The sequence below is a fragment of the Osmerus eperlanus genome, chromosome 16 (genome assembly GCF_963692335.1).
Source record: "Osmerus eperlanus chromosome 16, fOsmEpe2.1, whole genome shotgun sequence".
Classification (NCBI taxonomy): domain Eukaryota; kingdom Metazoa; phylum Chordata; class Actinopteri; order Osmeriformes; family Osmeridae; genus Osmerus; species Osmerus eperlanus.
The window spans coordinates 15,612,625-15,633,020 of NC_085033.1; the positions used below are offsets into that span (position 1 = coordinate 15,612,625).

Below are 20,396 nucleotides of genomic sequence, written 5' to 3' on the forward strand. Positions count from 1 at the left end.
GCCAGGGAGAGAGAGGCTCACTCTGAAGCAGGGTGCCAGGGAGAGAGAGAGGCTCACTGAAGCAGGGTGCCAGGGAGAGAGAGGTTCACTCTGAAGCAGGGTGCCAGGGAGAGAGAGGGTGTGAGGGAGTGTGTGGGAGAGGGTGTGCAAAATAACTGGTTTTGGACATGGATCTCCTGGTATGCCTGTTAGAACAGAGAGTTGTCCATCAACACCTCCCAGTGTGTGTGTGTGTGTGTGGAAGAGAGACCAGCCAGGACAGCACAGTGGCAGAGTTAGCAATATCATTTAATCCATCCCTATCAGACCAGAATCACTGTTGTACATAAGTTACATTTTATTTCCTCAAATTTCACAGGTACATCTTTTTTTAAATCCTTTTCAAACGTCCCGTTTGACCGCTTTCTCTCGTATTAAACAAAAACAAGCAGATTGTATTATACAAAAATGCAAACCAATTTTCACACAGTGAATTCTCTTACAAAGTCATAGAATGGCGTAGTAATGGCTACATCCACATTGTAGGAAGATAAGTCTATACATTCCTTAATGGAGTATAATAATATACATATAAAAAACGTTTTATTTTTCTCGCTGAAATCAAACCTGTACCTTAATTTAAGAGATATCTTACACGGGAATATCATCATATAAAAAGCCATTCGTGTGTTCAGCGGAATCCAAATAAGAGGGGCCAAACTAACAGTTTCATGTTTCTGGGAAGGGAGAGAGGTGATTGGCTGCATGGATTGGGAGGGAGAGGGAAGGGAGAGAGGCGATTGGCTGGATCGGGAGGGAGGGAGAAGGGAGGAGAGGGGAGGAGCTTCAGAGATGCCCCCTTGGTGCACGCCACCTCGTCTCCTTGGAGACACCATGACAACACAAGGAGAGGCTGGAGACGCCACTCAAGACTTCCTGTTCCGAGACATCAACCTGGGGCCCATGTTAATGTAGCTAGGACAGATTAGCCAGCTTGGCCAAGTTAGCGTAGCTACACCATATTAGCTAGCTAGAAAAGGTTAGCATAGCTAAGACAATTTAGCATAGCTGGGACCAATAAGGTAGCTAGGACAGGTTAGCATAGCTTGGTAACTACCACCATGAGGAGTGGGTTGCGAGTTAGGCAGGGGGTGATGGGGGGGCAAGGGGTGATGGGGCAGGGACAGAGGGGTGATGGGGCAGGGAGTTATGGGGGGGGGGGGCAGGGGGTGATGGGGCATGGGCAGAGGGGTGGTGGTGTAACGGGGTAGCTCCTAGGAGACATAAGGCCAATCCTGACTCTTAAAAACTCTTAAAAAAAATGACCCCACCAGCAGTTCCCTCTCAGCCCAGCTCACCTCGTACGACACAAACACAGCCAAAGGTACAGTTCCTACAACACAACCTAGCACACACACAAACACAACCAAAACAAAAACTTTATCATCAATTTATCATTATTATTAAATTTGTCTTCGTCGTCGGAAGCATATCGTCTTGAAAAGAACATTTCTTTGTTTTAACACAAAAAGATTAAGTGAACACATTAATGTGCACAGAGTTCCTTCAACTGCGAAAGGATAAAGTTCTGTGTTGGCAACCAGTGGGCAGGAAGAGAAATAATAAAAAAAAATAAAAAAAAGGAGAATAACAAAAGTAATACCATTTAGCAGATTCTAAGTAGAGATCATTTAATATAAATGCAAAGTGAGTAGAGTACTAGGAGGCACGATCACAGTGCTTTAGTATATTAATATATGAATACATACTCATATGTATAGAGAGTGTACCTAAATCACGTATGCTTCAGGCAGTGGGCCCCAGAGGCTTCTGGGGAATGGGGCGGGGCTAGCCACAGAAGCTCCACCCACAACTAGAGTCTCACACATGCGCCACATGCTGGGAGGTGCACTTGATTTAACTCAAAAGCAGCACTCCGATGGGCGGTTCCACTAGTATCAGTGTGGTGGGTGAGCGAGATATTTAAATCAAGCACAGCCTAACTGTGTTTGACCCAGGTGTTTACTACAGCTGTCATCCGTCTGAGTGGCTCTGCCCGCGAGCCTCCGCCCATACCCCAACCCCCCCACACCTCCCCTCCCCTGCTAGAGTAATGCTGAGCTAGGTGCCTGTGTTCTAAACTCCACCCCCATCAGGTGAGCCTGTGTTCCAGACCCACCCCTGCCTGTCCTGTAGCTTTAACCCTTTAACCGTTGGAGCTCCGCACCCCACACCAGGCCCCTGCTCTGAAAGTTAACCAATCAGAGGGCAGGAATCAGTGTGGCGAGCCATTCTTGAGAGGAAGATGATGATGATGACGAGAGCGAACGCAAGGCTGGATCTGTCAGGTGAAACATCCTTCAGGTTCCTCTGAGACAACTGGGATTGGTCTACAGGTCTACACTCCGCCACCTTTCTGCCCCTCCAATCGCGGACGGTCTCCCGGCTGAGACCCTGCCCCCCAGAACCGTGACCAATGCAAGTGAGAATAAGCGTGAGGGTGCGCAACTTCATAGAAGTTAAGGAGCACCAATCACGAGGAAGGTCCCAATGGGGAGGCTGAACCACCGCACAGGAAGTCCTGAGGAGCCAACACCAATGCAACAGTGCCCCCTGGGGCACAGGAGGGGCTCACTTCCATCCATCCATCCTACCACTCAACCATCCAACCACTCAACCATCCATCCATCCATCCAACCAACCACTCAACCATCCATCCTACCATCCATCCTCCCACTCAATCATCCACCCTACCACTCAACCATCCATTCAACCATCCAACCACTCAACCATCCATCCATCCATCCAACCAACCACTCAACCATCCATCCTACCATCCACCCTACCACTCAACCATCCATTCAACCATCCAACCACTCAACCATCCATCCATCCATCCATCCAACCAACCACTCAACCATCCATCCTACCATCCACCCTACCACTCAACCATCCATTCAACCATCCATCCATTCCTCCCTCTCTCCCTCCAGGTGCTGTGCAGACTGTTGCCCTGGCAACACAGGTGTCACATCCTCCTCAGCTGTGCAGCCAAGGGAGGGACTTCCTCTTCAGAACACCCTTTAAAGTTTGATTGATTTAACCTCCAGCCAATCAGAGACCACAGACAAGTCATGTGGCTCCTCCCACAGCAGACCCAATCCCGCCCAGCAGAAGCTAATAGGAGGTTCCCTTATAGAAAACAGGAGCGAAGATCATTATCAAAAAGATTAATTTGCAATCTTTAAAACAGAATGCTTTGGATAAATATATATATACTGCTTTTCAAGTATGAAACAGACGTATGATGTATTCATAAAATGCACTAATAAAATCTAACTTCTGGAGCGTGTTTGGGGCCTGTCTGGGGAGAAGCTGGTGACTTGCCTGGGTTCCGGAATGTTCTGGAATGTTACCAGAATGTTCTGGAAGGTTGCCATGGGCGTTGCTGGAATGTTCTGTCCTCCCTTTCCACCGGACTTTCTGGTTCGGTATGGCCACGCCTACTCGGTTCTGGGGGCGGAGTCTCACCAAGGACCAACCGTCAAATCCCGTCCCTGTCTCTAAACCAATCACCTCTCCCTAGCAATGCTCGCCACCATGTTGGAACACATGGAAACGGCGTCGTCCCCCTCCACGTAAAGACAACACCCACACCTTGTCGTCGCCATGACAACCTACAACTCCCTAAAACAGCGGGGACTGGTTGTCATTGAGAGGCAGGGTCTCCCATCACCTGTCAACTCTGAGACCGGCCATCTCCCCAGGTCACCTTCATCCTCATCATCCTCCTCATCATTGTCCTCGGGCTTGTCTACTCCCAGTAACAAATGAAAACAGTGAGAAGGTTATCATCCGACGCCCTGGCTTCCAGGCAATGAAAGTCGTTAAAAAAAGAAAAGAAAAAAAAGCTCATTCACAGAACAAAAAGAAACAATTCATATCACAGCAGATACTGCTCATCTTCTAAACATGAGTATGTGTGTGTGTGTGTATATGAGAGAGACAGTGTTCTAGGAGCAGGTGTGTATATGAGTGTGTGTGTCTGAGTGTGTGTATAAGTGTGTGTGTGTCTGACACAGAGAGAGGGTTCGAGGAGCAGGTGTGTATGAGCGTGTGTGTGTGAGAGACAGAGAGAGGGTTCTAGGAGCAGGTGTGTATGAGTGTGCGTGTGAGACAGAGAGAGAGGGTTCTAGGAGCAGGTGTGTATGAGTGTGCGTGTGAGACAGAGAGAGAGGGTTCTAGGAGCAGGTGTGTATGAGTGTGCGTGTGAGACAGAGAGAGAGGGTTCTAGGAGCAGGTGTGTATGAGTGTGCGTGTGAGACAGAGAGAGAGGGTTCTAGGAGCAGGTGTGTATGAGTGTGCGTGTGAGACAGAGAGAGAGGGTTCTAGGAGCAGGTGTGTATGAGTGTGTGTGTGAGACAGAGAGAGAGGGTTCTAGGAGCAGGTGTGTATGAGTGTGTGTGTGAGACAGAGAGAGAGGGTTCTAGGAGCAGGTGTGTATGAGTGTGTGTGTGAGACAGAGAGAGAGGGTTCTAGGAGCAGGTGTGTATGAGTGTGTGTGTGAGACAGAGAGAGAGGGTTCTAGGAGCAGGTGTGTATGAGTGTGTGTGTGAGACAGAGAGAGAGGGTTCTAGGAGCAGGTGTGTATGAGTGCGTGTGTGTGTGAGACAGAGAGAGAGGGTTCTAGGAGCAGGTGTGTATGAGTGTGTGTGTGAGACAGAGAGAGAGGGTTCTAGGAGCAGGTGTGTATGAGTGTGTGTGTGAGACAGAGAGAGAGGGTTCTAGGAGCAGGTGTGTATGAGTGTGTGTGTGAGACAGAGAGAGAGGGTTCTAGGAGCAGGTGTGCGCCAGGCCGTTCTTCTGCAGCTCTGCTCCAGCGGGGCCCTGCTCACAGCAGAGGCTGAGGGAGGAGGCCTTGCTGCTCAGAGACAGCAGGGTCTCCTGGCCCAGACCCCCAGACCCGTTAGACACCTCCCTGATGGGGGGGGGGGGGGGAGAGGGGAGGTTACAGGTGATGTGACAATGTGTGTGTATACATGATAGTGTGTTTATAGAGTATGTGATGGTGTGTGTGTATATAGTTTGAGTGTGTAGTGTGTATATAATTGGGTGTGCTCAAGCCTTCGGCGAGAGCACAACCTTTGTTCTCTCACATATATATTATTATTATTTTTATTTTATTTTTTTGCCCCCCTAAAACTCAGTCAATATTTGGCCTACATAGACAACGTAGGTGTCAAAAGTTTCGTCTTGGTAGCGATTGAGTTGCTTCTATTGGAATTTACGTTCCGTTGCATGGTTTAGGCTCAAGTTAAGTTTTTGTGGCGAAAAGTGAAGCTAACGGTGGCTAATTTGCTAGCCACAGTCACTGACGTTACTAACGTCACTACGTCACTAACGTCACGAAAACACGCGTGACTACCTTTGGCAGAACATTCGTTTCGCATCTGTTAACTTGGGGGATAGCTAGGCTAACTATAGCTTTACTGCAAGGCAGCTGCAGAAACGCCACAAGCACAGAGGCCAGGGTGATAACTATTTACTCATTTTACTTTGTGATATGACACACAATTGTGATGTGTAATGTACAGTATAAGCTGATATTATTAAGGAAGTACATCTACTTTCAGAAACAGTAGTCTACTATTTCACTGAAGTATTAGCATCATGACATTAGCCTGTGTTGCCCGGGCAACACATACTACAGTGGTCTATGATGTAGCGTTATCTGTTTTCAATCGTTAAAATAAACATTCCTCACATATACATTTTCGTTGTAGGATTTATTCTGACATTAGTAAACGATTTGTTGGTGAAATGACCATTACCTGTGGTTTCAAACCAGTGTAGCTCACTGCAACGCTGTAGCTTACGCGAGACACACTACAAAAACATCTACACTACAGTACACAGCTGTTTAGGAAGTCAAACGGCGACAGAACATGTTCGGCACTCCCCTTACTTAAATCAAAAGTCTAACTACTAACCTGAACTTCATTGCCACAGCCTAAACGTTGTCAATCTGTTCATGAAAATAATTAATTTCAGCTTAAACCGTACAACGGAACGTTAAATCCAATTCAACCAACGCAATCGCTACCAAGACGAACACAGCAGTGGTCTAGTACTGTACCGTAGTAGTACAATTTACCGGGGCAGCTTCTCCACACAGGGCTATATCGCATTTTGCGTTGTTACTGACAATGATCGCTACCAGTGAGCTTTTTATGAATGAGCGATTTTCCACTAAATAAATGTCAAGCTTATTTACGTTTTGGGGGGCATATTTTCAGTTAGCAGATGGTACTGTTTGAATCGCGATTCCATCTTCTACTGCCAGGTAACGTCGTAGAATAATCTTCAAAGGGGGTTCTTTATTAATGAATGAATGCAATGAGTAGGCTAAATGCCTGAAAATATCATGAGAAGGGAAAAACTTAAAATGACGTTTAAGTCATAGAGATTAGGTCAATTTTTACACCGGTCTGCCAAATGTATTCGTTTTGATTCAACGATGAGGCTGCCTCTTGCAGGGGAAATGAGAAGACATCTATTTCATTCTACACTTCACTCGTATTTTGAGTTGTAAATGAGCAGCAAAAAAAAAGATGCTTTTAAATCTATGTAATATTTATACATAATAAGTAGGCCCTATGCATTTTTATATAAAATATACAGGAATATCAGTTGTGAAAATGGCATTAAAATCCTTGTACAACCGACGCAAGCAAGCACACCCTACAATTTCCCCAGAAATTGTACCCTCTCTAGTGTGTATATAGTGTGTGTCTGTGTATAGTGTGTGTTGTAAGGGTGGGGGGAAAATCGATTTACATATGAATCGCTATTTAGTTTTCTAGCGAATCACATCGATTCACAAATAAAAAAAATAATTAAAAAACGTTTAAAAAACTTTTTGTACGTTTAATTTTTATTTTTGTACGAACTAGTTATTCTATTTGTCTCAAGGCTGCCTTGCTTATAATAACAGAAGACTGTCATATGTTGAATGATTGCAGTCAGCTTAAATTAAATTTCATTTGTTTTATAACAATGAGTTTACTAAACTGCAAGAAAAACAACATTTCAAGGTTTTGATGCTGTGGGATTTCTCTCTTCAACACTTAACTGTCTATCACAGTCAAATAGAAACAAGTAACACTAAATGGCAAACTGGATTCAAATGTAAACATATATTGAATCGAAATTTGATTAAAAGTCGACCCAACATGCACTCCAATGTGGATTGTTACATTCTAATAGACATAATTTCTGTTTGGCAAATACCCTGTAGGAAATGTTCTTGCTTAAAACATGGACAAAGTTTTGTGCCTTGTTAGCTGTTGCTGAATTAACATTGATTGAGATGACTGTATTGTAAAGTCATAAAAGATTATAGTGCTCAGTTGTTGTCGACACGTTTATGTAATTAAACTTGATTGATCAATAAAAATAAAAGAGAAAACTTAAACTTAAAATAATAACATATATATGTGAATTGATTTTTAATCGAATCGTGACCAAAAGATTCCCACCCCTAGTGTGTATATAGTGTGTGTGTGTGTGTGTAGTGTGTGTGTAGTGTGTGTGTACACACCCCAGGGCCAGGGAGATCTCCTCGAGCTGAGTCTTGTGGTCAGGTTGTCCTCCATTTTCTGCAGTCTTCAGCTTGTACTGAACCTCCACCTGGCCCTCCTGCACACACACACACACACACACACACACACACACCACACACACACACACACACACACACACACACACACACACAGTCTTCAGCTTGTACTGCACCTCCACCTGGCCCTCCTGCTCACACTCACACGTTTCACATCCTCTCTAACCACTAACTACCCCTAACCTTAAGCCCCTCCCCCTCACCATAGCGATCTCCCGGGTCCTCTTGCCTATCTCTCTCTCCACCTCATGCAGCTCCAGGCTGAGCTGCTGGCTGGACACTGAGGAGGCCCCGGGCCCCCCAGCCCCCGCGGACCACTGCTGCTGGGGGCTCTGCCCGGACTCCCTCTGGAGGAGCAGGGAGGAGCCAGCAGCCTGGGGGACAAGAGGGACATTACTATAGAAGATCCTTCCTGTGTGTGTCTGTGTGTATAACTGTGAAGGTGTGTGTGTGTGTGTATGTGAAGGCACGTATGTATATGTGTTTGTGTGTGTGTGTACCTCCAGGCCGTGTATCTGGGACTGCTGTGTGATCTGCTGGTTGACCTGCTGGAGTTCCATCTTCAGCTGCTCCCTGTCAGAAGGCCCCAGAGACATCCTGGAGGACGAGACAGTCAGCACATCCAGGAGCACATCCAGAGAGAGGAGAGGAGACAGTCAGCACATCCAGGAGCACATCCAGAGAGAGGAGAGGAGACAGTCAGCACATCCAGGAGCACATCCAGAGAGAGGAGAGGAGACAGTCAGCACATCCAGGAGCACATCCAGAGAGAGGAGAGGAGACAGTCAGCACCGCACATCCAGAAAGGGGGGGGGGGATAGAGAGAGAGGGAGGGAGGGTGAGGGAAGGTGTCTCACCGTTCAGGGAAGTGAGTCTGGGAGGAGGAGACCTGCTGGTGGGCGGGGTAAGAGGCTCCGCCCCATCCTCCATGGTTCCCATAGGCGTACTCTGCTGGAGGGGCGGGACAAACACAGTCTAATTATTTACCTCGTCATGCAGTTACACTGATCACAGACATAACAGTGCCATTCAAGACAACAGACAGGATAAACGAGCCCAACCGATTTATCAGCAGGCCGATATTAGTAGGGATGCACCGATCCGACTTTTTCAGCCCGATACTGAAGCCTGGGCTTTGTGTATCTGTCGATACCCGATACCGATCCGATACCGTTGTTGAATTAATAATAAACTGTATACCTTCCACCATGTGGAAGAGACTAAAGGCACCAGACTTTCCTAACTAAACATTACTTTCCTAACTAAGACAAAAACAGAAGTACCAAGTCCTTGGTAAAGTAAAGATTTTCAATTATAAATTGAGAAAGATTTTGCAAAAGTTTACAATGTACAATGCCAGAACAGATGAACCACTGTCTCTGGGTACTCGTCACAGAAGGTACAATTAAAAAGTATATCATTTTTAAACTTCCTCATGTAATGACTTGCAGGATAGTATCTATGGATAATCTTAAAGGAACCTTCTTTAACTTTGTTAAATAATAAGTATGTTTGTGGCAACATCCAGACTTCTTTCCAACAAATATTCTCAACAAAACGGTTCCAATATGGAACTAAAGAGGGTACCATTTCTGGGGAAATTTTGGGGTGCGCTTGCATCGGTTGCAGATGGGTATGTTTCCAGGCTGTGAATATCAACACCCTGTATATTTGTACGCCATTCAACCGGTTAGCTCCTGCGATTCCCACACAGCAGAAGTGTAGTAGTTAGCTAGCTCTACAATTTACCGGGGCTAGGTCTGAATCTAGGAGCAAAACGGAGCACAGCTGCCAGCTGTAGGTATATGCAGGTAGCAACACTAGTGCTAAATAACTATTTAGCTGGTCGGCTCCATGACGCCGGGTAAGTATTGGGCTCATGAGACTGCTCACCAAAAAAACGAAGGGGAACCCACTTGTCTAGCAGATTAAGACATGTTAGTAGTTACCTAGCGAAAAGTAGCCGCAACTTTCTGAGACTTTTAGCTATGGTACTAATGCTGAGGGCTCGCTGATATTGCTGCCTGTCTTACTAGAACGTCGTATCTATGCGTCATTGCTAACGTGTGCTGATGATGTGACGTTAGGCTAGCACTGAGTTCCCTTGTAGGGCACTACACAAGGCACTACAAATGACGTAGGATGTGCTGCTGCTGCACAATTTTTTTTTTGTCAATATCGGGCCGATATCCGATCTTCATATCGGATCGGTGCACCCCTAGATATTAGGCATTTTCCAAACTATCGGTATCGGCATTTATAATGGCCGATAATTTTAAAAAAACTATATTATGCCTTCACAATACAAACAAACAAAGTACAAAATCAAGGCTCATCATGGCCGATAAATGAATATAAAAAACTTACGAAAAACTCTTTAACCATGTTATGAGTGTTGGTGTTGCATAGTTAGGGAGTCAGGTGGCTGAGCGGTTAGGGAATCGGGCTAGTAATCAGAATGTTGCCGGTTTGATTCCTGGCCATGCAAAATGACGTTGTGTCCTTGGGCAAGGCACTTCAGCCTACTTGCCTCGGGGGAATGTCCCTGTACTTACTGTAAGTCGCTCTGGATAAGAGCGTCTGCTAAATGACTAAATGTAGTTTGTCCACCAGAGGGCACTCTACAACATCCCTGTTGGCAACACTCGTGTTTAGAACGCCACAAACCCAACAACCAGCTTATCCAGCTAGAGTCTGGCAGAGTGTTAGGGAAATCTGTTTATGTTTTGTTACGCGTTTCTGGATAAAAATAAATAAATAAATAATATATATATATCGGCGGATATATCTGAATGTTGGACTTTTAAATCAACAAATATCAGCCTTAAACATCATTTAACGGTTGGGCTCTAACACACACACACACACTACACAGGCTACACACACTACACACACACACCACGGCGCTCACCAGCCATGTGCTTGGGCCCGCTGGGCCCCAGGGCATGCGGGGGCCCCAGGGCATGCGGGGGCCCTAGGGCATGCGGGGGGCCCTGGTAGCCTGTCTTGGAGGTACGTGAGATCGCACCGAAGCGAGACACGGTGGGCTGGGGGCCGAACGGGATGATGGGGTCGTCATCCTTCCCCTCCGCTCCCCTCCTGGGGGCCTCAAGGCCCTTACCCTCCACACTCTGGAGAGAGAGAGAGAGAGAGAGAGGAGTCAGGGAGGGAGGGAGAGAGAGAGAGAGAGAGGAGTCAGGGAGGGAGAGAGAGAGGAAGAGAGAGGAGTCAGGGAGGGAGAGGGAGAGGAAGAGAGAGGAGTCATGGAGGGAGAGAGAGAGGAAGAGAGAGGAGTCAGGGAGGGAGAGAGAGAGGAAGAGAGAGGAGTCAGGGAGGGAGAGAGAGAGGAAGAGAGAGGAGTCAGGGAGGGAGAGAGAGAGGAAGAGAGAGGAGTCAGGGAGGGAGAGAGAGAGGAAGAGAGAGGAGTCAGGGAGGGAGAGAGAGAGGAAGAGAGAGGAGTCAGGGAGGGAGAGAGAGAGGAAGAGAGAGGAGTCAGGGAGGGAGAGAGAGAGGAAGAGAGAGGAAGGAGAGGGAGGGAGAGAGAGAGGAAGAGAGAGGAGTCAGGGAGGGAGAGGGAGAGGAAGAGAGAGGAAGGAGAGGGAGGGAGAGAGAGAGGAAGAGAGAGGAGTCAGGGAGGGAGAGGGAGAGGAAGAGAGAGGAGTCATGGAGGGAGAGAGAGAGGAAGAGAGAGGAGTCAGGGAGGGAGAGAGAGAGGAAGAGAGAGGAGTCAGGGAGGGAGAGAGAGAGGAAGAGAGAGGAGTCAGGGAGGGAGAGAGAGAGGAAGAGAGAGGAGTCAGGGAGGGAGAGAGAGAGGAAGAGAGAGGAGTCAGGGAGGGAGAGAGAGAGGAAGAGAGAGGAAGGAGAGGGAGGGAGAGAGAGAGGAAGAGAGAGGAGTCAGGGAGGGAGAGAGAGAGGAAGAGAGAGGAGTCAGGGAGGGAGAGAGAGAGGAAGAGAGAGGAGTCAGGGAGGGAGAGAGAGAGGAAGAGAGAGGAAGGAGAGGGAGGGAGAGAGAGAGGAAGAGAGAGGAGTCAGGGAGGGAGAGAGAGAGGAAGAGAGAGGAGTCAGGGAGGGAGGGAGAGAGGAAGAGAGAGGAGTCAGGGAGGGAGAGAGAGAGGAAGAGAGAGGAGTCAGGGAGGGAGAGAGAGAGGAAGGAGAGGAGTCAGGGAGGGAGAGAGAGAGGAAGAGAGAGGAAGGAGAGGGAGAGAGAAGGAGAGGGAGAGAGGAAGAGAGAGGAAGGAGAGGGAGAGAGAAGGAGAGGGAGAGAGAAGGAGAGGGAGAGAGAAGGAGAGGGAGAGAGGAAGAGAGAGGAAGGAGAGGGAGAGAGAAGGAGAGGGAGAAAGTCAGGGAGGGAGAGAGGAGTCAGGGAGAGGGAGAGAGGGGGAGGAGTCAGGGAGGAGGAGGGAGAGAGAGAAGTCAGGGAGGGAGGGAGGGAGAGAGGATAGAGTGAAAGAGGAAGTCCAGTTCTCACCATCATCTCCATGGCAACAGGGGTCATGTGATCTTTGGGCTTGGCGTCCTTGGAGCCGATGTAAGAGCCGATGGTGTCACATGACCAGGGAGAGTACTGACCAGCATAGTCCTGCTCCCTGGACCTGCCCAACGCCTTGGAGCTCTCCTCCCCATACTGGAAGAGGAGGAGGGGGGAGGAGGGGGGTTAGCCACCCACTTCCTCACTAACACGGAAAGGGTTTGTGTGAAATGTATGTACGTGTGTGTATGTTAGTGTGTGTGAGTCTCACCTCTGGGGGGTAGTCGGAGGGGAAGGCGTGGGGGAGGGAGGAGGGGACGGGGAAGGGAGGGGGGGAGACGATCTTCCTCTCCTCCAGCTGAGCCATCAGCTCCTTACGACGGCGATGGAGGTAGTCTAGACTGGGCTGGGGCCGTCCGTACACCTCCTGCACACACACACCAGGTACACACACACACAGGTTTAGCTTAGTCTTCCTTGACACACCAGAGCACCAACAGTATAACCACCCAGCCTCCACCCATGTGTGGCACCCCAAAACCCAAACCCAACTCACCCTAGCGTAGCTCCTCATGGCAGTGGGCGGGGCCCCAGCAGGGTAGTACCCCTCAGGGGGATACCTCTCCCGGCCCCCGCCCTCGGGATGGTACAGCCCCCCTGCCTGGCCGGAGGAGGGGGGCCCCTCCAGGGGGGCGGGGCTCATTCTCACCATGTCGTCCCGGGGGGAGGGGTAGGGCTGAGGGGCGGCGGGGGGGGCAGGGGGGTACGGGGCGTGCCTGGAGCGGGAGTCGTAGTGGGGGGGATAGGAGAAGGGCGGGGCAGCGTGGGGGCCGGGGTACGTGCGCTCAGGGGCGTAGCCGGGGTAGGGATCAGGGTAGGGGGGGCCGGGGGGGTCACTGGGGGGGACAGGGTTACGCAGGTAGCCCCGGGGAGGGTAGGGGGCGGGCTGCTGGTAGGGGTAACCTAGGAGATGGAAACATGACAGGCATGTGATGAGTCAGATCTCACTCAAACTTGGCATGGCTCCTCCCCTCCCTCTCTCCTATTCTTGTTCCCTCCCTCTTCCACCCCCTCCCCTCCTGTCTCTCTCCCTCCCCTTCTTAATCCCTTATTTCCTTGTTCTTTCTCTACATTCCTACTTCATCTTACTTCCTCATTCATTCCCTCCCTTTCTAGAGACTCTAGCAGAAAGAGAGAGTCAGAGAGAGTGTGTCAGAGACAGAGAGGCTCAAAGAGTCAGGGGGAGAGCAGGAGAGAGAGAGCAGGAGAGAGAGAGCGGGAGAGAGAGAGCGGGAGAGAGAGAGCGGGAGAGAGAGCAGGAGAGAGAGGGAGGGGGTGTGTCTCACCAGAGGGGTACTGTGAGGCCTCGTACTGAGTGGAGGAAGGTGGAGTTCTGGAGTCTGAGTAGTACATGTCAGCCAGCTGCTGCTGAGGAGGGTACATCTGGGGGCCCCGGGGGGCCCCGCCACCCTGCTTGGCCCCCGACAGGTGCTCTCCTGGCAGCCTGGGGGGGGGCAGGGGGTGAGACACCAGCATACCTGACTTGGGACCCGAGTTCATCCTGGGAGGGAGGGGAGGGCAGGAGAAGAGCAAACGGAGTGTTAGCTGCTGTGATGACAACAGTAGGACAGGATGGATATTATTGATTATTACAAGTACCACCAACATTCAATCAATACTAACTCAATAATACTACAACACTCCGAGCAGCCAGTCAGCAATCTGCTACAACCATCAACCAATCAGTCAGTGCTCTGTTACGACCATCAACCAATCAGAGCAGGCGCTGGGAGCTGAGGTGTGTCCTACTCACGAGTCAGGAGGCGACCCAGGGGCGGAGCCTCCTCCTCCCTCCAGCTTCAGGGGTTTCCTCATGATGTCATAGGAGGTGGGGTCGGCGCCACGGGCGATGAGCTGGGGCAGGGGCGGGGCCGAGCCGTTGGCCAGTGGCGAGGGTTTGCGGGCCACGCCCACCTCCATCCCCAGCCCGTCATCTGGGAGGAGGGAGGAGCCAGGGAGACGAGCCGCCAGCCGCTTGTTCATCTTACGGTACCTGGGAGGAGCACACACACACGGTGTAGAAAACTGTGAACTGGTTCTACTGGTTAACCACTTGAGTCATGGTCAGAGAAGGGTGTGTGTGTGTGTTTTTCGAGAAAAAAAAAAAAGTCTACCTTTCAACAACAACAAAAAAAGAGAGAGGGAGAGAAGGAGAGAGAGGTCTTACTTCTCCAGCTCCTCCTGGGAGTGTGCGAAGGTGCAGCTGGCTCCTCTGGGACAGCCTCCCTTCTGCTTCATGTCTCTGCACATGTAGGTCTTATACTTGCTGTGCTGGGGGGGCTGGACACAGGCACAACAGCTGTTACCCCTCATCGTCCCTCCCTCCCTCCTTCCATCATCAGGGTCAGGGTTAAAAGGTCAGGGTTAAAGGTCAGGGTTAAAGGTCCTACCTGCTGCGGGTCTGCTCCCTTCTTACTGTGGTTCTGGATGAAGTCCACCAGACCATGAACCACCGTCTTCACCGCCACCAGACCCTTCTCCAGCTGTTCCCAAGAGGGGGGGGGTGCGTCTACACACACACAGTTCTGTGAGCCTAACTCGTTTTCATAGTGTGTGTGTGCATGCTCTCACCAGGGCTGGTGTGTGTGTGTGTGTGCTCTCACCAGGGCTGGTGTGTGTGTGTGTGTGTGTTCTCACCAGGGCTGGGGTCTATGTTGGCCAGCAGCTCCAGGTGAGGTCTGAGTCTGTTGAGGTTGGCTGGGTCTCCTGTCCTCTGCAGAGCGATGGTCAGCTCCTGCACGCTCTGGGCGAACGAGGCTGGGGTCTGCAGCTGCGCACGCACACACACACACACACACACACACAGGGTAAGCTTGAGTTATAGAGATTATGGGACAGTGTATTGGATTTGTAAACAATATGAATGTGATCCCCGCACCTTGTCGATGATGGACTGCATGTGGGACTTGTGTGACTGGTCTCCGTACAGCAGGGAGGACCACTGGTCGGGGGCGATGCGCAGGCCGCCCTCCATGGCGATCTGGACGATCTGGGAGTCATGCTCCCGCCTCAGCGCCTCGTACGTCCGGAACTCATCCTTCAGCTGCATCAGGGACGAGTCCTCGTCTCGCTTCGTCACCTAGGAGACGCAACCGGGGGGTTTCAACCGGGAGCTTTCATATTTCTTGTTTTGTTTTTACTATTCTTCAGTCTTTTTTTTTCTTCTGTCCATTAAGTAGATTTGTCTCGGGATTAGTAAACTGGCTCTGATTGGCTGCTGGGGAAGTTGCTCTGATTGTGGAGCCATTTACAGACTCTGACCTATTTTGATGAGGTAGGCCCTATCATGGAGCTGCACCACTAACCCTACGTATGTAGGCACCATCAGCCCTATTCAGAAGCAACAGGCCCCAGAGCGGAGCTGCACCCCAGAGCCTTACCTTGAAGCAGGAGGCCCTGTAGAGGAGCTGCACCACGTGGCCTATGCTGGTCTTGGAGGCCTGGGGGAAGCGTGGCTCCAGCCTCTGGACCACAAACAGAACCAGAACCTTTCTGGACAGAGCAGAGCCGTCCTCCAGAGCCAGCAGCACCAGCTTCAGAGCCTCCTCTTGCATGGCTGGGGGGAGACACAGAGAGAACACACACACACAAAGAGTTAGAGTGGGACCCTGACGGCTGAGTGTGTGTGTGTCTAGAGTGTGTGTAGCTACCTGGCCCCAGGAACTGGCAGCCGCGGGCCCTGACGGCAGCCCAGAGGTTGGAGGAGAGCTGCTGTGGGTTCTGGTGCTGCAGGATGAGCTCGGTGACGGTGCGCTCCCCCAGGGAGCGGGCGGCCCGCATGGCCCTCACCCGGCCCTCCTCCTCCACCAGCTGACAGTGCACCAGAGTCACCAGCTTCCTCTGCATGGGCCGGCTCAGCATGCTCTGGGCAGCGCTGCTCACCCCCACGCCTGGGGAGGGGGGGGGGGTTATCCTGTGGAAGCGTTTGTGTGTGCGGGGTGTGTGTATTCTAGATGTGTGTGTGTATATGCTAGATGAGTGTGAGTGTGTATGTGTGTGTGTACCTCTGGTGTTGCTGAGTGGTTTGAGGTAGAGGGCCAGTTCCTCCACACACTGCCTGGCCTCCTCATAGTGCTGCAGATCCTCAGAGCTGGAGATCAGAGCTACCGGCTGGGCCTTGGGAACCTGCACCACAACACCACCTCCGTCAGAACACACACACCTTCTAGAACCAGAACCATCCTGTCAGAACACACACACACATTCTAGAACCAGAACCATCCTGTCAGAACACACACACCTTCTAGAACCAGAACCATCCTGTCAGAACACGCACACATTCTAGAACCGGAACAATTACATCATCAGTTTAGAACCACACCAATATGGTGCTGTGTCCAGAACATCCCAGAACTGGGCTTTCAATGTGCACACACACACACACGACCTCACCCATAGTTGTCTGGAGTTTGACTATGACACAGCTAGGTTACCAAGGCAACAGCACAACTCATCTGTACTGGAACGATTATTGACTCCTGACTAGCTAGCCACACCTACTAGCCAGCTAGCCAGACATACAACACCAATCTGAATAGCTAGCCACACCTACTAGCCAGCTAGTCACACATACAACACCAATTTGACTAGAACAATCCTATGAGGACACACCCTGGCATGTAGCATGCTGGCAGAACCTAGATCTGTCTGAGCTGAGACACACACACCTGTTTTCCTACTTGAGACACACCCTTCACCCATACTCCATGCACCGACACAATCCCAGCAGACACACACACACCCAGCACCCCCCAGGTGTGTACCTGCGCCCCCACCAGCTGCAGCAGGGCGGTGTTGGCAGGTAACTGCTCGATGTCGGAGCTGATAGCGGTCTGGTCGAAGGGGCAGGCCTTGCGGTGCAGCTTGTTCAGACACAGCTTGCACACGGTGTGTCCACAGCCCAGGCTGATGGGTCGCCTCACAGCCTCCTCAAACGTCTGGGTGCAGATGGGGCACAGCAGGAACTCTGTCCACTGGGGCGCTTGTACGGGCATGGTGGCGGTAAGGGGTGTGTTGTGTGTGTTAAGTGTGTGTGGGGGGGAGGGAACTTTCTTCTTTTTTTTTTTTACAAAGAAAAAAAAATATACAATATTATATGGAAGATTCCACTGGAATCAAGATTTTTTTTTTTCGAACTCAATCGTTCTCAAATGTTCTCACACATCGTGGATGCTCATCACATCACGTGACAAATCCTACAGAGAGAGACAGACAATAAACAACATCAGTACATTAAAACCTGTTAAGCCTAGAACAGTCATCACAAGCACCATTAGCGTTAACTAAGCCCCAGCGCCATTCACCCTTACTATCGCTACACTCGTGCACGGCGCAAACTGACTGATAAAAACGGTGTCAAGTGAAACAGAAACGTATTCGACACGGATATAATGTGTAGTTAGTTTAGATACGACTGCGTCTCTACCGGGAGAATAGCAAGTCAACTGCCGTGTAATACAAAGAAACACACAAGAAGGAAGTACATTTATCATAGTTGTGCAAAATAGATTAACATTCAACCGTTAATAAACGAACATCGACATCAGGTTCTATGAAAAAACATGCCCTAGCCAACCTAGTCAAAACGCCAGACCTAGAGAAGAAGGGTAATTTAAACATACACATACATAGTTGACTAAAAGTGACATGACAAGACGGGATTCTGTCTGAGAGACGAATTCAAAATGGATAACTAGCCAGTTAGCCAGGTTCTTCTTACGGACAGCCCGCCGGTATTCGCAAGCTAGCTAGCTACCTTCGTGGTCCAACACGGTACTTGGAAGAAAAAAATTGGGGTGGTATTGCTATACATAGCTAGCAACTCTAAAGTGAAGTACAAATACCTCAAATGTATTTGGGGCATGATGGTATTCCCGGTGTTTACAACACGTCAGAAAAACAACGTTGTCAGGGAATACTTCGCTAGCGGGCTATGATGTGGCCTAGCTGCGTTAGCTAGTGGCTGCAAATAGGACAAAGAGGCTTTGGTGGGACTGTGCTGTAGCTAACTTGCGTTGCGGAAAACACAAGCTGGTCTAGCAAACCGATATACATGGAAATAAGTACATTTAACGTTAGGCAAACTAATTTTGGTTATAGTTCCATAAGTCGCTTTTGATTTCCATTGTCTTCACCACACGTATATCATCGTCAAATATTGAAATAGTTAGCTTTGCTAGCCTATGACTTGTTGGCTAGCCGGCTAACGTTTGCAGGCTAGGCTAAAAAGCTAGGCTAGATAAGTGTGTGGCAATAATAGCACAGATTATGTAACGTAAATGCTAACATTAGACCAGCTACTACTTGCTGACTATACACAAAATTTGTTTTATCACCCCATAGTATCACTATACAGTCTCTTGTTATTGTAACTTTACAAATATTGACAGCATAACACAACTGCGATCGAACTGGATGTTCCCAGATTGATACGAATGAGAAGACAGCTAGCTAGCAACGTTAGCTAGAAGTGCTAGCAGGCTAACTACCCCTCCCTGTGCGCTGCTGCTAACAAACGTTCTAATTAACAGGGCTAGCCAGCTAGCCAACTTCCACAACCAATATATCTATCCGAAAACAAATTATACAACCATATGGCCTGTATTGCGGATATACCGCGTCAATAAATGCATAGCTCACTTACTCATTCCAAAACTTGGAAGATTTTCATCTGTCTTTAGGAAAGTGATGTGTTATTATGTCGGTCGCCATGTCGACTGTGCAGCTTTGCTGCTGCCGAGGTCTGGGTGTCAACTCTAGTTGCTCAACTGACCCGCTACCGTCCTGCTGTGGTGCGGGCCAAGTGTGCCATCTGTTGGTTAGACTCTGTACCTTCAAAAACCAACTGGAAGCTTTGAACATCTGTCGCCTCGGTCACATCTGGTGACAGTGGTAGCCTATACTACATTGTCCCAATTTCCGACCTTAAATCAGTCGCGCCCCTTCAATTTTTAGCTGTGAAGAGTTAACATTTTTGAGACAGTGAGAGAGATAATAGCCTAGTTGTCTGTAAAAAAATGTTTATGGTCAAATTTGCCTTTGTGAACAAAATATTTTGAAAATAATTCTAGGTAATAGGTTTTGCAGGCTATAGGCTACTACGGCATGTAGCTTGTTGGTTTTACCTTTGTTCACCCCAAAACTATAGGCCACATCGGTCCAATAATGTTATTACTACATCAATAATTGACCTATTAGAGGTGTGCAGTAGAAATTAGCGTGTACACGCTACCGTGGACTGCACTTACGCAACAGATTGCGTCCGTTCGCCACTGCGAAATTTAAGGCAGGACCATTTTTATATTTCAGTTTTTGTCTAATCCGTCTCATTTCCATGAGGATTAGCGGACCAATCATGAATATTGAGAGACCGCCCAGCTCGAGTGGTATACGTGGTCTATACGCTCGAGCACAGTCCCTTAGTCGGTTTCTACCGTGGGACACCGACAGACGCACAATCCTCTCGTGTTATTATTGGTCCACAGGGAAAAGTTGTTCCATTTCTAAATATGGTTCATCGGCTCGCGTTTTTTTATAACATACAAGTAATTCTCCCGGTTACCTGTTTCAGGATGCGCGTGAGTTTGAATCATGGTGCGCCGGTGTTGTTGAATTATATTTTCAGCGCTCTGTTTCTGTGCGGTACGTAACTTTCTGAAACGATTTGCGCCCAAGGAGATCTTTAATCAGGATCTGAAAAGGTTTGGCGCTAAATTTGTCTCTCCATATTGTTATGAATATCTATAGGCTACTAATGTGTTTTGGATTTGAAGCTCATGATTCAACGACAGTCTGTAAACCCAGATGTTATGTCTGTTCTTGAATAACAATAGTGAAAGCATTTCCGAACACTTAAGTATAAGAGAATTTGATTGCTCAATGCTTAAGAGTTTGGAAATGTTTTATCGGATTTCAACAAAGAGACGCATCACCCATTTATTTATATCATCTGAGTTTATTTGTTATATAATATATTGTTTACTCATCCTCCGACTATGAAACATTCTGTCAGATTCCGTTTATGAAGTAGATATGACAGCATCATGGTCGCCCTAACATGATCACCTGGTGGATTAGCCGTGTGTGTGTGCTCTAATCTCTGGGTACAAGATAACACACTGCGGCGGAGGTCACACCGTGCGGGCCTCGAGCCCGTCTGAGCTGCGGGACAAGAACGTGGTCATAGAGCCTTATGACGAGTTCAGCCTTATG

The 20,396-nt window shown here is 49.1% G+C and overlaps 1 protein-coding gene and 1 long non-coding RNA gene across 3 annotated transcripts; both read right to left on the reverse strand.

Moving 5' to 3' along the window:
- Nucleotides 1–270: 270 nt before the first annotated feature.
- LOC134035985 (uncharacterized) lies at nucleotides 271–2,762 on the reverse strand. The gene is made up of 3 exons (XR_009932375.1): nucleotides 2,678–2,762; nucleotides 873–2,629; nucleotides 271–823 (listed from the first exon to the last, which is right to left on the reverse strand). It is a non-coding gene; the product is annotated as an uncharacterized LOC134035985 (long non-coding RNA).
- A 1,821-nt stretch (nucleotides 2,763–4,583) lies between these two features.
- On the reverse strand, nucleotides 4,584–18,970 carry rc3h1b (ring finger and CCCH-type domains 1b). Of its 2 annotated transcripts, none has more exons than XM_062480624.1 (20): nucleotides 18,829–18,970; nucleotides 16,949–17,380; nucleotides 16,190–16,310; nucleotides 15,836–16,075; nucleotides 15,566–15,741; nucleotides 15,064–15,264; nucleotides 14,823–14,955; nucleotides 14,576–14,694; nucleotides 14,353–14,465; nucleotides 13,939–14,178; nucleotides 13,472–13,686; nucleotides 12,682–13,088; nucleotides 12,397–12,552; nucleotides 12,126–12,281; nucleotides 10,569–10,788; nucleotides 8,515–8,605; nucleotides 8,158–8,254; nucleotides 7,861–8,031; nucleotides 7,580–7,677; nucleotides 4,584–4,957 (listed from the first exon to the last, which is right to left on the reverse strand). In XM_062480624.1, the coding sequence occupies exons 2-20, from the start codon at nucleotides 17,177–17,179 to the stop codon at nucleotides 4,813–4,815; spliced, it is 3,330 nt and encodes a 1,109-aa protein (XP_062336608.1). In that variant the 5' UTR covers nucleotides 17,180–17,380; nucleotides 18,829–18,970; the 3' UTR covers nucleotides 4,584–4,812. The 2 variants fall into 2 exon arrangements, with proteins under 2 accessions (XP_062336608.1, XP_062336607.1); XM_062480623.1 differs by having other exon boundaries at nucleotides 8,515–8,608.
- Between the last annotated feature and the right edge of the window lie 1,426 nt (nucleotides 18,971–20,396).